This window comes from Lolium rigidum, chromosome 3 (assembly GCF_022539505.1).
Source record: "Lolium rigidum isolate FL_2022 chromosome 3, APGP_CSIRO_Lrig_0.1, whole genome shotgun sequence".
Classification (NCBI taxonomy): domain Eukaryota; kingdom Viridiplantae; phylum Streptophyta; class Magnoliopsida; order Poales; family Poaceae; genus Lolium; species Lolium rigidum.
In genome coordinates this window covers 146,959,749-146,974,124 of record NC_061510.1, presented here as the reverse complement: position 1 = coordinate 146,974,124, position 14,376 = coordinate 146,959,749, and the positions used below count along the sequence as shown (strand labels likewise).

The window sequence follows — 14,376 nt, the reverse complement described above, 5'->3', positions numbered from 1 at the left end:
GTTATGAATGGCATAGTGAAGTGCTTATTTATATCTCTTTATGATTGCAATGTGTTTTGTATCACAATATATCCGTGTGCTACTCTAGTGATGTTATTAAAGTAGTTTATTCCTCCCGCACGGTGTAATGGTGACAGTGTGTGCATCGTGTAGTACTTGGCGTAGGCTATGATTGTGATCTCTTGTAGATTATGAAGTTAACTATTGCTATGATAGTATTGATGTGATCTATTCCTCCTTTCGTAGTGTGAAGGTGACAAGTGTGCATGCTATGTTAGTACTTGGTTTGGTTATGTTGATCTGTCATGCACTCTAAGGTTATTTAAACATGAACATTGAATATTGTGGAGCTTGTTAACTCCGGCATTGAGGGTTCGTGTAATCCTACACGGTTAGTGGTGTTCATCATCCAACAAGAGGGTGTAGAGTCTAGCATCTATCTATTTATTCTGTTATGTGATCAATGTTGAGAGTGTCCACTAGTGAAAGTATGATCCCTAGGCCTTGTTCCTAAATACTGCTATCGCTGTTTGTTTATTGTTTTATTGCATCTATACTTCCTGCAATATTACCACCATCAACCACACACCAGTCCTGGACAGCAAAGCACTTTTCTGGTGCCGTTGCTACTGCTCACATTTATTCATACCACCTGTATTTCACTATCTCTTCGCCGAACTAGTGCACCTATTAGGTGTGTTGGGGACACAAGAGACTTCTTGCTTTGTGGTTGCGGGGTTGCATGAGAGGGATATCTTTGACCTCTTCCTCCCTGAGTTCGATAAACCTTGGGTGATCCACTTAAGGGAAACTTGCTTGTTGTTCTACAAACCTCTCGCTCTTGGAGGCCCAACACCTGTCTACAAGAATAGAAGCACCCGTAGACATCAAGCACTTTTACGGCGCCGTTGCCGGGGATGAAAGGTAAAAGGCTCTCATACTCCGGTCCCGGGTAAAGTACTTTTATCGGCGCCGTTGTGTGTGTGCTCGAAGCTATTTCCTTTAGATCCTGCAATTGCATCTTTTTGTTTCTTGTTTACACTAGTTAGGCATAATGGACAACAATGAGCTTCTTATTCTATTTCCTGATTTAAGACATGGATGGTTTGATGCGAAAATTAAAAAACCTATGGAACATATTAGTATGAACGCTTTGAACACCATTGTTGCTAATGATATGGAAAATTCTAAGCTTGGGGAAGCTGGTTTTGATGAGCATGATCTTTTTAGTCCCCCAAGCATTGAGGAGAAAATTTACTTTGATGATACTTTGCCTCCCATATATGATGATTATAATGATAGTAGTCTTTTAGTACCGCCTGTTATGGAGGATAAATTTTATTATGATTACAATATGCCTCCTATATTTGATGATGAAAATAATAATGATAGCTACTTTGTTGAATTTGCTCCCACTACAACTAATAAAATTGATTATGCTTATGTTGGGAGTAGTAATAATTTTATGCATGAGACTCATGATAAGAATGCTTTATGTGATAGTTATATTGTTGAGTTTGCTCATGATTCTACTGGATATTATTATGAGAGAGGAAAATATGGTTGTAGAAATTTTCATGTTACTAAAATGCCTCTCTATGTGCTGAAATTTTTGAAGCTACACTTGTTCTATCTTCCTATGCTTGTTACTTTGCTCCTCATGAATTTGTTCATTTACAAGATTCCTATACATAGGAAGTATGTTAGGCTTAAATTTGTTTTGAATTTGCTTCTTGATGCTCTCTTTTGCTTCAACTACTATTTCTTGCGAGTGCATCATTAAAACTGCTGAGCCCATCTTAATGGCTATAAAGAAAGAACTTCTTGGGAGATAACCCATGTGTTTATTTTGCTACAGTACTTTTATTTTATATTTGTGTCTTGGAAGTTGTTACTACTGTAGCAACCTCTCCTTATCTTAGTTTTGTTGCATTGTTGTGCCAAGTAAAGTCTTTGATAGTAAGGTTCATACTAGATTTGGATTACTGCGTAGAAACAGATTTCTTGCTGTCACGAATCTGGGCCTAATTCTCTGTAGGTAACTCAGAAAATTATGCCAATTTACGTGCATGATCCTCAGATATGTACGCAACTTTCATTAAATTTGAGCATTTTCATTTGAGCAAGTCTGGTGCCTCAATAAAATTCATCTTTACGGACTGTTCTGTTTTGACAGATTCTGCATTTTATTTCGCATTGCTTCTTTCGCTTTGTTGGGTGGATTTCTTTGTTCCATTACCTTCCAGTAGCTTTGTGCAATATCCAGAAGTGTTAAGAATGATTGTGTCACCTCTGAACATGTGAGTTTTTGATTATGCACTAACCCTCTAATGAGTTTGTTTTGAGTTTGGTGTGGAGGAAGTTTTCAAGGGTCAAGAGAGGAGGATGATATACTATGATCAAGAAGAGTGAAAAGTCAAAGCTTGGGGATGCTCCCGTGGTTCATCCCTGCATATTTCAAGAAGACCCAAGCGTCTAAGCTTGGGGATGCCCAAGGCATCCCCTTCTTCATCGACAAATTATCAGGTTTCTTCTCTTGAAACTATATTTTTATTCGGTCACATCTTATGTACTTTACTTCGAGCGTCTGTGTGCTTTTATTTTCGTTTTGTTATTTTCATTCTCTGAATAAATAAATTCTTGTGTGGGAGAGAGACACGCTCCGCTGGTTCATATGAACACATGTGTTCTTAGTTTTTAATGTTCATGGCAAAGGTTGAAACTGCTTTGTTAATTATTATATGGTTGGAAACGGGAAATGCTACATGTGGTAATTGATAAAATGTCTTGAATAATTTGATACTTGGCAATTGTTGTGCTCATGTTTAAGCTCTTGCATCATATACTTTGCATCTATTAATGAAGAAATACATAGAGCTTGCTAAAATTTGGTTTGCATAATTGGTCTCTCTAAAGTCTAGATAATTTCTAGTATTGAGTTTGAACAACAAGGAAGACGGTGTAGAGTCTTATAATGTTTACAATATGTCTTTTATGTGAGTTTTGCTGCACCGGTTCATCCTTGTGTTTGTTTCAAATAACCTTGCTAGCCTAAGCCTTGTATCGAGAGGGAATACTTCTCATGCATCCAAAATCCTTGAGCCAACCACTATGCCATTTGTGTCCACCATACCTACCTACTACATGGTATTTCTCCGCCATTCCAAAGTAAATTGCTTGAGTGCTACCTTTAAGTAATTCAAAATTTATCACCTCTGATTTGTGTCAATGTTTTATAGCTCATGAGGAAGTATGTGGTGTTTTATCTTTCGATCTTGTCATTTACTTCTACGGACTTTCACAATGGACTAGTGGCTTCATCCGCTTATCCAATAATTTTGCAAAAAGAGCTGGCAATGGGGTTCCCAGCCCCGATTAATTAACTTGCATTAATAATTCTCTTCACATGTTTGCTCTGATTCATCAGTAAGCAACTTAATTTTGCAAATAGACCCTCCTTCATGGTATGTGATTGTTGGAAGGCACCCGAGGATTCGGTTAGCCATGGCTTGTGTAAGCAAAAGGTTGGGAGGAGTGTCATCCATAAATAATGAAACTAAAGTACATGTGTAAACAAAAGAGAAGAGGGATGATCTACCTCGCTGGTAGAGATAACGTCCTTCATGGGAGCCGCTCTTGAAAGTCTGGTTGATAAGGTAGTTAGAGTGCCCACTACCATTCGTTGACAACAACAAACACCTCTCAAAATTTTACTTTTATGCTCTCTATATGTTTTCAAAACCAAAGCTCTAGCACAAATATAGCAATCAATGCTTCCCTCTGCGAAGGGCCTTTCTTTTACTTTTATGTTGAGTCAGTTCACCTATTTCTCTCCACCTCAAGAAGCAAACACTTGTGTGAACTGTGCATTGATTCCTACATACTTGCATATTGCATTTGTTATATTACTTTACATTGATAATATCCATGAGATATACATGTTATAAGTTGAAAGCAACCGCTGAAACTTCAATCTTCTTTTGTGTTGCTTCAATACCTTTACTTTGATTTATTGCTTTATGAGTTAACTCTTATGCAAGACTTATTGATGCTTGTCTTGAAAGTACTATTCATGAAAATTCTTTGCTTTATGATTCGTTTGTTTACTCATGTCATTACCATTGTTTTGATCGCTGCATTCATTACATATGCTTACAATAGTATGATCAAGGTTATGATGGCATGTCACTCCAGAAATTATCTTTGTTATCGTTTACCTGCTCGGGACGAGCGAGAACTAAGCTTGGGGATGCCGATACGTCTCCGACGTATCGATAATTTCTTATGTTCCATGCCACATTATTGATGATATCTACATGTTTTATGCATACTTTATGTCATATTTATGCGTTTTCCGGAACTAACCTATTGACGAGATGCCGATGGGCCGATTCTGTTGTTTTCTGCTGTTTTTGGTTCCGAAATCCTAGTAAGGAAATATTCTCGGAATCGGACGAAATCAACGCCCGAGCATCCTATTTTTCCACGAAGCTTCCGGAACACCCGAGAGCCGCCAGAGGAGGGCCCTGTGGGCCCCAGACGACAGGGTGGCGCGGCCCGGGCCTTGGCCGCGCCCCCCTAGTGTGTCGTCGCCTCGTCGACCCTCCGACTCCGCCTCTTCGCCTATATAAAGGTCCCCGACCTAAAAACCTCGACACGTTCGACGAAACCGGAGAAAACCTTCCGGAGCCGCCGCCATCGCTAAGCCAAGATCCGGGGGACAGGAGTCTCTGTTCCGGCACGCCGCCGGGACGGGGAAGTGCCCCCGGAAGGCTTCTCCATCGACACCACCGCCATCTCCATCAACGCTGCTTGTCTCCCATGAGGAGGGAGTAGTTCTCCATCGAGGCTCGGGGCTGTACCGGTAGCTATGTGGTTAATCTCTCTCCTATGTGCTTCAATACAATAATCTCATGAGCTGCCTTACATGATTGAGATTCATATGATGATGCTTGTAATCTAGATGTCATTGTGCTAGTCAAGTGGATTTTACTTATGTGATCTCCGGAGACTCCTTGTCCCACGTGTGTAAAGGTGACGGTGTGTGCACCGTGTGGGTCTCTTAGGCTATATTTCACGGAATACTTATTCACTCGTTATGAATGGCATAGTGAAGTGCTTATTTATATCTCTTTATGATTGCAATGTGTTTTGTATCACAATATATCTGTGTGCTACTCTAGTGATGTTATTAAAGTAGTTTATTCCTCCTGCACGGTGTAATGGTGACGGTGTGTGCATCGTGTAGTACTTGGCGTAGGCTATGATTGTGATCTCTTGTAGATTATGAAGTTAACTATTGCTATGATAGTATTGATGTGATCTATTCCTCCTTTCGTAGTGTGCATGCTATGTTAGTACTTGGTTTGGTTATGTTGATCTGTCATGCACTCTAAGGTTATTTAAACATGAACATTGAATATTGTGGAGCTTGTTAACTCCGGCATTGAGGGTTCGTGTAATCCTACACGGTTAGTGGTGTTCATCATCCAACAAGAGGGTGTAGAGTCTAGCATCTATCTATTTATTTTGTTATGTGATCAATGTTGAGAGTGTCCACTAGTGAAAGTATGATCCCTAGGCCTTGTTCCTAAATACTTGCTATCGCTGTTTGTTTACTCGTTTTACTCGCATCTATACTTCCTGCAATATTACCACCATCAACCACACACCAGTCCTGGACAGCAAAGCACTTTTCTGGTGCCGTTGCTACTGCTCGCATTTATTCATACCACTTGTATTTCGCTATCTCTTCGCCGAACTAGTGCACCTATTAGGTGTGTTGGGGACACAAGAGACTTCTTGCTTTCTGGTTGCAGGGTTGCATGAGAGGGATATCTTTGACCTCTTCCTCCCTGAGTTCGATAAACCTTGGGTGATCCACTTAAGGGAAACTTGCTGCTGTTCTACAAACCTCTGCTCTTGGAGGCCCAACACTGTCTACAAGAATAGAAGCACCCGTAGACATCATCCACCACTTGACTCAAGCTTGTCCCCTGGTCCCCTCTCAACCTAAGCCAGGCCATTAAAACCCTAGAGGAGGGCTAGACATGGCCTAGCCATGGCCATGCCGGCCATGTTCCCCATGGACATGCTCCCCCTCTCTCCTCTCACCTCCAACCCTAGCCACCATGCCTTACTGACTCCCCTTGATCTCCTGAGCATGCTGGTACCCGTCATTGGTCGAGGAGAGGACGACAAGCACCAGACACGCACGCGCCCGCGATGCTCTGGCACGCCAGGAACGGCATGGCCACGTCGACGCGTGTCTGCCGGAGCGCGCCACGGGCACGCGTCGTCTCGATGCGCCGCAGCACCCCTAGCCTCATTTCCTTCTCCTTGAGCTTCCCCGCCACACCAGGAACCCCACGGACATCCTCGCATCGCCGACCCGCGCCCGCCGTCGCCGGAGACGACCAAACCCTCCGCCACGGCCGCGCAGATGTTTGCACGTGCCCGACCGAGTTTGGCACCTCCTAGTCTCGCCGTCACTGCCAGGAGAACCGCACGGACGTGCTGAACACCGCCGCACCATCACCTACCCCTTTAGCCCCTCGGAACGCCCGCGCCATTGTCGACATGGCCGCAGCACCTTGGTCCCCTTCCGCGCCTATAAAAGGAGACCTCCCCTCGTTCATTTCTCCACACCGCAAGCTTCCTCTCATCTCCCTCGACCTCCTCAGCCACTCGCCCATCGACATTAGCCGCCGTAGCCCCTCAATATCACCACCACTGCCGTGAGCCACCGCGGAAGCTCGTCGTCGATTGGAGCCCTCCCCGGAGACGCCGCCGGTACCTGGAGCTTCGCCGTCGTCTACACCTTCACCGAGCACACTGCCAGCCCTCGCCTCTCCGCCGGTGAGCCTCCCACCCCCTACCTGCGCCGGGCCAGTGAGCTCTTCTCGCCGGCGACGACGACGAATGAGATCCGTCGGATCTCGTTCTAATCCAACGTCCCAGAGCCACCCGTACCCTTTCGCGTTTAAACAGAGACTGACAGGTGGAGCCCACTCTGTCAGCAGCCCACGCGTGCTGGGCTGGTTCTCCCGTTTAAATTCATTTAGGCCAGTTTAGTTTTCCCGCACGGCCCACTATTTCAAATTTCGAATTTCTGTTTTAAATCTAAATTGCTTTCATATGCTTTTTCAAATTTAGATAGAATCAAATTGGCTCGACAAAATTTGATGAACTGAATATGGTTGAAAAGCTAGAGAAAAGATCTATCCAACCCCACTGGCCTCATTATGAGATACTTTGTAGAAATAATGTGACAAAAATAACAAGGCAGGAACTTTTGCAACTTCAAACAATTATTAAAAATCAACCAAAAATGCTTTTGAGTTGATTCCAACTCCCATAAATCACATTTCACTTACACTACATGTTTCTGCAAAAATATGACATGGTTACTTTGTATGATCATGGCCTAGTTTAAATAAAGGAATCTATGGCTATTTCTAGTCATGTGATATTGTCCAAAACTATTTATAAATCATATGAGAGGCTTGCTCTCATTTAAATCTTGTCTCAAGTAATTCGATATGAGGTAGTAACCATGTTCTACATAATCTCATATTGACTTAGTTGATGACATTAACTTATGATCAAAGTAGTGTTAAATTGCATGAGGTACTCTACCTGATTTAAATCATTTTCTCAAATGATGATGATGAATGGTTGACCTTGGTCAACATGGATTCATGCATGATTTGTTGGAGGAAATTAAATCTTAACAAGCTTTAATGAGAGGAAATTATTTCCTCAAAGAACTAAAGAGAGCACTAGTTAATAATTGTAATGAGAGGAAATTATTTTTCTTCAAGTAAGAAAACAAATGCAACCCACATGTTAGGTATGTGATGATGCTAGGATAGTTTGGTGTGAACCCCTTTGTGTGCTTAGACTAGATCTTAAGCTTGTTTGGTGATTGTTACCTCGTATCCGTTTTTAGACGCTAGTACCGAGGAGTACCAGGAGGAGGAGGTCTACTGCCAGGAAGAGGAAGACCACTTTGACTAGTACACCAACCAAGGCAAGCTAATATTCTTGCAAGTGCAAAGCTCTCTTGAGCAAGGCACCATTCCACTTTACCTTATGTTCAATGATCTTATCCCAAGTTTATACCTTGCAAGTTTTTTACTTTGTTTATTCAAAGCTTACTTTTATAGTTAACTTTGGTCTAAATATAGAGTAGAGCAAGAGTATTAAACTTGGCCTAAGAAGCTTATGAACTAAGTAGCACCCCTCATGACTAGTGCTAGTGCTAACAAATAAAAGTGACTACTCTAGATGGGAACTTGTGATTTTGAAATGAATTTGAAAACCTTGGAATGATGAGTCCTTCTATTGAAAGATTTTGAAGGTGAATATGACCTGTGAATGAATTGGTGAATTTGATAAAAACGGACGGTTGATTTGAATGCGATACCTTTCCAATTGTTGAGTACCCCCACAATACCTGAATATGGGTAGGGCTTAACTGGAAGTTTATGCATCTTAGTATGGGTTCCCTCTGAACAAGCATCATAGGGGTTATGCCAAGGTTGCCTCCGATAAAAGTGCTATGATGTGAAATGAGGTGAACTGTCCGTCCCAAGACCTGTGCAGTTCCCAGGTTGACGGTTTGTCTTCACTGGGAGGCCAAGCTCATGGGGAGAGGTACCTATACTAGGGTATGTAAGTGAAAGGTTATGGTTGATGATCCGCGTACTGAGTTACGATGATTCAGGGTTATCCCTGACGGATGTAATCAAATGTTGTGGCACAAGTGTGCAACCTCTGCAGAGTGTAAATCTATTCGAATAGCCATGTCCACGGTTACGGACGGTTGGAAAGGCCATACTGTTACCGTTGTCAGATATTTCTTGGAAAAGGGTTGATGATTTGAATGGTGGACCTAACTTGAATCACAAATGAGTTGTGGGAATGACACTAATGTTCCCACTTGAGTTAGTTAGCCTATGAAGAGTCTTTTATCAAATGCTTGTGAACTAAAATTGGCTTTATGCAAATAAAACTAGAGCTTAGCACCCCATTACTAGAATTGATAGTACTTACATTAGTATTAGTTTGCGAGTACTTTAAAGTACTCACGGCTGTGTTCCTGGCTATTCCAATGACCAGACTATGAAGAGGACAAGTAGTATGAAGATGACGGTCAGCAGGACGTCTACACCAACTAGGAGTTCTTCTAACGTCAAGCGTTGGCCTGTGGACTAGATAGTCCCCTTCTATTACGCTTCCGCTATGTAATGTGTTCGTTGATCATTAGATCAACTATTTGTGTAATATTGGATCATGTGATCTGAATTTGTAAGACGACTATGGTTTGTAATGAATGATGACTTATGATATCGACCGTTATGTCTCGCAAGAACAATCTTCCTGGGATTGCGATGTATGGCATAATAGGCATCTGGACTTAAAAATCCGGGTGTTGACACCTGCCTGTTCAACCAGTTCTTCTGGGGACAGGACTTCCTTCTGCGGTCGTTCCCGCGATAGCGGAGATCCTGCATTGGATGGTTGTGGATCAGATTGGGTATTCTCAGCTTCGGATTCCCGTTGGTCCAGCGCCGCCAAGGTTGCGAGAACCTGTTTAGGCTGGGCGGATTCAACTTCGGGCTGATCACCGCCTCCGAATTCCTTCATCTTGCGATCGAACTCTTCGGTATCCATGGAGGAGGTATCCCCGAAGATTGGGCTTAGGTTGCCCAGGATCGATTCTTCACCCGGAGCGTTGCTTTCTCCGACAGTCTCCTGCTGATCCGGAGCAGTGTTGTTTTCCGGTGCCTCAACCTGCATGAGGCCAGCTCCAGCTTCTTGAGGGGCGGCTCCTGCGGTATGGCCTAAGAAGTGCATGAAGTGACACCTTTGCTTCTCTAACACCTGGGAGACCCAGGCGGATCTGCATTGGTCTTCCACCTTTATTTCCTGCTCAGGGGCGGATTGGGTGGGCTTTGATTTTTCCAGATCTAAGGCGGAATCTTCCTTAGGAAGTTCCTGCATCTCAGATCGGATCTTCGCGACTACGTCCTGCTCAACGGCGGTCGCGTCAGCTTTACTTACCAGTGCGTTCCCGTCGAAATCGACGGTTTCGCCGATGAAGATGTGTATGCCGCCAATCGGGACGATGGAGAGCTTGACGGGGTCGGTCTTAGCCGGAATCCAGCACTCGTCCGGAGGGACGATCGGAAAGTTCCCGGCATAGAGGACACGCCCCACAGCGATGGAGTCGTCGTAGCTTCCCATGGCGGAACCCTCCCGGTTCCGGCCTCCAGACGCCGCAGGCCCCACGGTGGGCGCCAACTGTGGTTGCCTATTCGATGGTACCTCGGAGGAGGGATCCTCACGAGGGGGAGAAGAAGTAGGGGCCATGGGGCAGAGTGCACACGGGACTGTGGTACGCGATTTACCCAGCTTCGGAACACCTGCACGATGGCAAGGCCTACTGCTGCTTGTCTGGAATTATCTGGGCGCTTTCGCGTTGTTACAATGAGTTGTGGTTGTCCCTCTAGGGCTCCCGAGATCCGGCTTATATAGGCGCGCGGATCTAGGGTTTACATGGAGAGTCCTAGCCGGATTACAGGTTGCCTAACTATGGTACAATGTCTTGCCGTGTACGTCAAAGATCCGCCTTCCATCTACGTCGTACTGGATCCGGGTTCCTTATGGGCCTTCACGGATCCGGCCTCCTCCGAAGGTCGGTTAGGATCCGGCTTCCCTATCCTGGCTGGACTTCATCCTTCATGATCTACAGCAACTGGGCCGCCCGATGGGCCACATGCCACATCACCGTCTGTGGGCCACCCGGGCTTGCCGGATCTAGGCACTGTCGATGGTACACCCATGAAGTATACCCACAACACGCTGAATTTGCCAAATCTCAAGAAGCAACTCGCAATGACATTGAGAGAACTTTCGGTGTTTTGGAAGCAAGGTTTGCTATTGTTCGTGGCCCAGCCCGATTTTGGAACAAAAAAACCCTTGTCAACATCATGACATATTGTGTGATTCTTCACAACATGATCATCGAGGATGAAAGAGAGTTGAGTTTTCCCTGCTTCTATGACAATGTTGGCACCCGAGTGGAACCCCAACGCAATCCGGATCGCATTGAATCTTTCCTTTAAACTCATCGGCAGATTGAGAATGCCAGTACCCATGCCCAACTCGTTTATGATCTGAAAATGCACCACTGGCAGCGACATGGCCGTCGCCTTTGATCCTACCATTTCATTCATTTAATTGTCACATGTATCATTTTTGAGACATTTGTTTATTTCTCTAATTTTCCGAAAATTGTTGTAATTTGGTTAAGACATTTTTTATTTATTCAATTTTCCCAAAACTATTGTAATAATTTGGTTCAGACTATTGTTTATGTGTTTTAATAATTTGGATGATATTTGATTAATTATGATCGATTGTTGTATGTCTTGCATATGAATTCTATGAAAAACTCTGCCTTTACGGGTTCGGAAGCCGCTAGCGCAGAATAGAGCCCGTAAACCAAAACCGTAAAACAGAACCATTTTTCGACCCGTAAAGACGAGTTCGGTGAACTGAACTTCGGGTTTTCAGTTCGCATTTTTATGGGCTCTGCTAGAGATGCTCCTACAGCTTAGAGCATCTCCAGCCGTTGGCGCTCCCCACGGCCAAATCCGGCTTTAAATAGCGCCTGATTGGACGAAAGTTTCGCCCGGGGAGCGCCGAAGTTCCAGCCGTCTCCCTGGTAGACACCCGGTGTTCGGCGATTTTGAGAAAAAAATGTCCCTGGAAACATCCAAAATCAAATATAGTTCGGTGAATTTGACCAGTTTTGCCAACATTTGGCTTATTTTTACAAATAAATGTTACAGTTCAACAAAACAAGACAAGTTTTGAAACAAATCAAATGAAAACTAGTTGTTGTTGTCTCGAAGCATCCATATGTGCTCCACCAGATCATCCTGCAGCTATTGATGCATTGTGGAGTCTCGAATCTCCTGACGCATAGCAATGAACGCAGCCCACGATGCCGACACTTGGTGGTTAGGCTGTGCAAGAGGACCCTCTCTGTCATATGGTGCAGCTTGCTCGCTCGGAGAAACCGGTTACTTCCTCTCATTCTCGATAATCATGTTGTGTAAGCACACACAACAGGTCATCACCTCCCACATCTGATCTTTGGACCAAGTCAAAGCGGGGAACCGGACTACAACAAATCTCTGCTGGAGGACACCAAATGCACGCTCGACGTCCTTTCGGCAACCTTCTTGTTCCTTGGCAAACTGCTGCTCCTTCGGGAGGCCGAGAATTGAGATAGTCTTCACAAATGTTGCCCACTTTGGATAGATACCGTCTGCAATCCCTTATTGTATTGTTCGCCATTGATCACAAATTTAACCGGAGGAGCATGACCCTCAACAAGCTTGGAGAAGATCGGCGAGCACTGCAAGACGTTGATGTCGTTGTTGGATCCCGGCATACCAAAGAAGGAGTGCCAAATCTAGAGATCATAGGTAGCCACTGTCTCAGGTATCACAGTGCAACCTTTTTTGGAGGGCAGAATATAGGCAGAGGGCAGGACGGGCGGCGGAATATAGGCTGCTGGGTGGAGGAACGGGTGGAGTTAAGGCAACCGGACGGCGGATTGGCGAGGGGTGGTGTCGGCGGCGACAGAGCAACGAGAGGGGAGGGGAGATTTGAGACGACAAAGTGGTGGGGTTCGTGTGTTCTCTCGCCGATAGAGCGGGCCCGTCCCTGCTTTTCTCTCGTCCGGAGTCTCCGAACGCACCCCGGGGGGCCGGGATGGCCTGGACTCTCCGGACGGATGAAAGCCAAATCCGGGAAAAAAAAAAACGAGAAGCCGAGGGTGTGGCTGGATCAAATAACGCAATCTGGATGTAAAAAACGGCTACCGGGAACCTCGTCGGGGAGACGAACGGAGATGCTCTTAGACAAGACTTGTCCCCAGCTGATTTGGCCGGTAAACCGTTTTCCACCTTACAAGCTCGCCTCCCGCCGCTGGCCATCTCACCCTCTTCCTCAGTGTCAACGATATTGCAAATTTTAAGGAGTTGCTTATTCATCATTGGCAAATTGGAGTGTGTTTTTCACTTCTTTTATCTGCACATTACTGTCAATCATTGGTCAAACTATACCATCGGCTTTGTTGCCTTCGTCATCGTTAACCTCCAAGTCCCAAACTACACAGGCACGAGCGCACCACGACACCCACCTTCGTCATCCCCCTCTGTAAGACTGTATCCCCTTCCTCTCGCCCCAAATTCCTAGCCATAATCTTCTGCCGAGAAGGCGATCGCCGATCGGAGATGGACGACGCCGGCGGCGGTTCATCCTGGCCGTACGTCAAGAAGCCGCTGCCGCACCAGCTGGCGCGGTCGCTGACGTACCACCACCCCTACCAGGGCCAGGGCCGCCGCCTGCAGCCCGCGCGGCGCCAACAGCAGCAGCTCCCCGACGCGCGGACCCCGCACCCGGCGGTGGTCTTATACACGACGTCGCTCCGCGGCGTGCGCCGCACCTTCACCGACTGCTCCGCGGTGCGCGCCGTGCTGCGCGGCTTCCGCGTGGCCGTGGACGAGCGGGACGTGTCCATGGACGCCGCGCTGCGCCGGGAGCTCCAGGGGCTGCTCGCGGCGCGGGGCCGCGGGTTCTCCCTCCCGCAGCTCTTCGTGGGCGGCCGGCTCGTCGGCGGCGCCGACGAGGTCAGGCAGCTGCATGAGGCCGGCGAGCTGCGGCGGCTCCTCCAGGGCGTCGCGGGGCAGGACCCAGCCTTCGTATGCGGCCCCTGCGGGGGCGTCCGCTTCGTGCCGTGCCCGGCCTGCGCCGGCTCCCGGAAGGTCTTCGTCGAGGAGGAAGGCCACACCAGCCGCTGCGCCGACTGCAACGAGAACGGCTTGGTACGCTGCTCCAGTTGCTGTTCTTGACCGCTTTGCTATACGAATATTTGCGTGTTATACTCCATAGTAGAAAGATTAGAGACGGTAGAACGGAGGTGTGTTTCTTGTTTTCTTGGCCTGTAAATTCTCGTGGTCATGTAGTTCTTTCTACTTTGTGGGCTGTGTTTGCTGTTTCTATGTGGCAGTCAAGAACAATGAGTTCTCGTCCGCCCCTATAGTTGTGAGATTTGCAAGCTGTGCATAGACATGTGTTTGTATGTATGAAATGTGTCAACTATTCTGTAGGTTGGACAAATGTATACACCTATCTGTTCCATCTATAATTTGATGGTTTGCTTGACTTCCAGGTGGATAGATTATTAGATAAAGATTTTGTTCTGATATCAGATATGCAAATGGTTTCATTTAACACCTACAGGCAACACATCTCACTCCTAGCTTATTATTAAATCTCTGTTATACTATTAGA

The 14,376-nt window shown here is 45.8% G+C and overlaps 1 protein-coding gene across 1 annotated transcript; it reads left to right on the top strand.

The window, feature by feature from the left end:
• The first annotated feature begins 13,316 nt into the window (after positions 1–13,316).
• LOC124695632 (uncharacterized protein At5g39865-like) lies at positions 13,317–14,235 on the top strand. The gene has a single exon (XM_047228458.1). It carries the CDS (start codon positions 13,317–13,319, stop codon positions 13,932–13,934), a length of 618 nt encoding a protein of 205 aa, XP_047084414.1. The 3' UTR covers positions 13,935–14,235.
• Positions 14,236–14,376: the final 141 nt, after the last annotated feature.

Bases quoted from the DNA above. Each gene is read 5' to 3' on its own strand.
- LOC124695632 (XM_047228458.1), top strand. From the start codon at position 13,317: ATGGACGACGCCGGCGGCGGTTCATCCTGGCCGTACGTCAAGAAGCCG.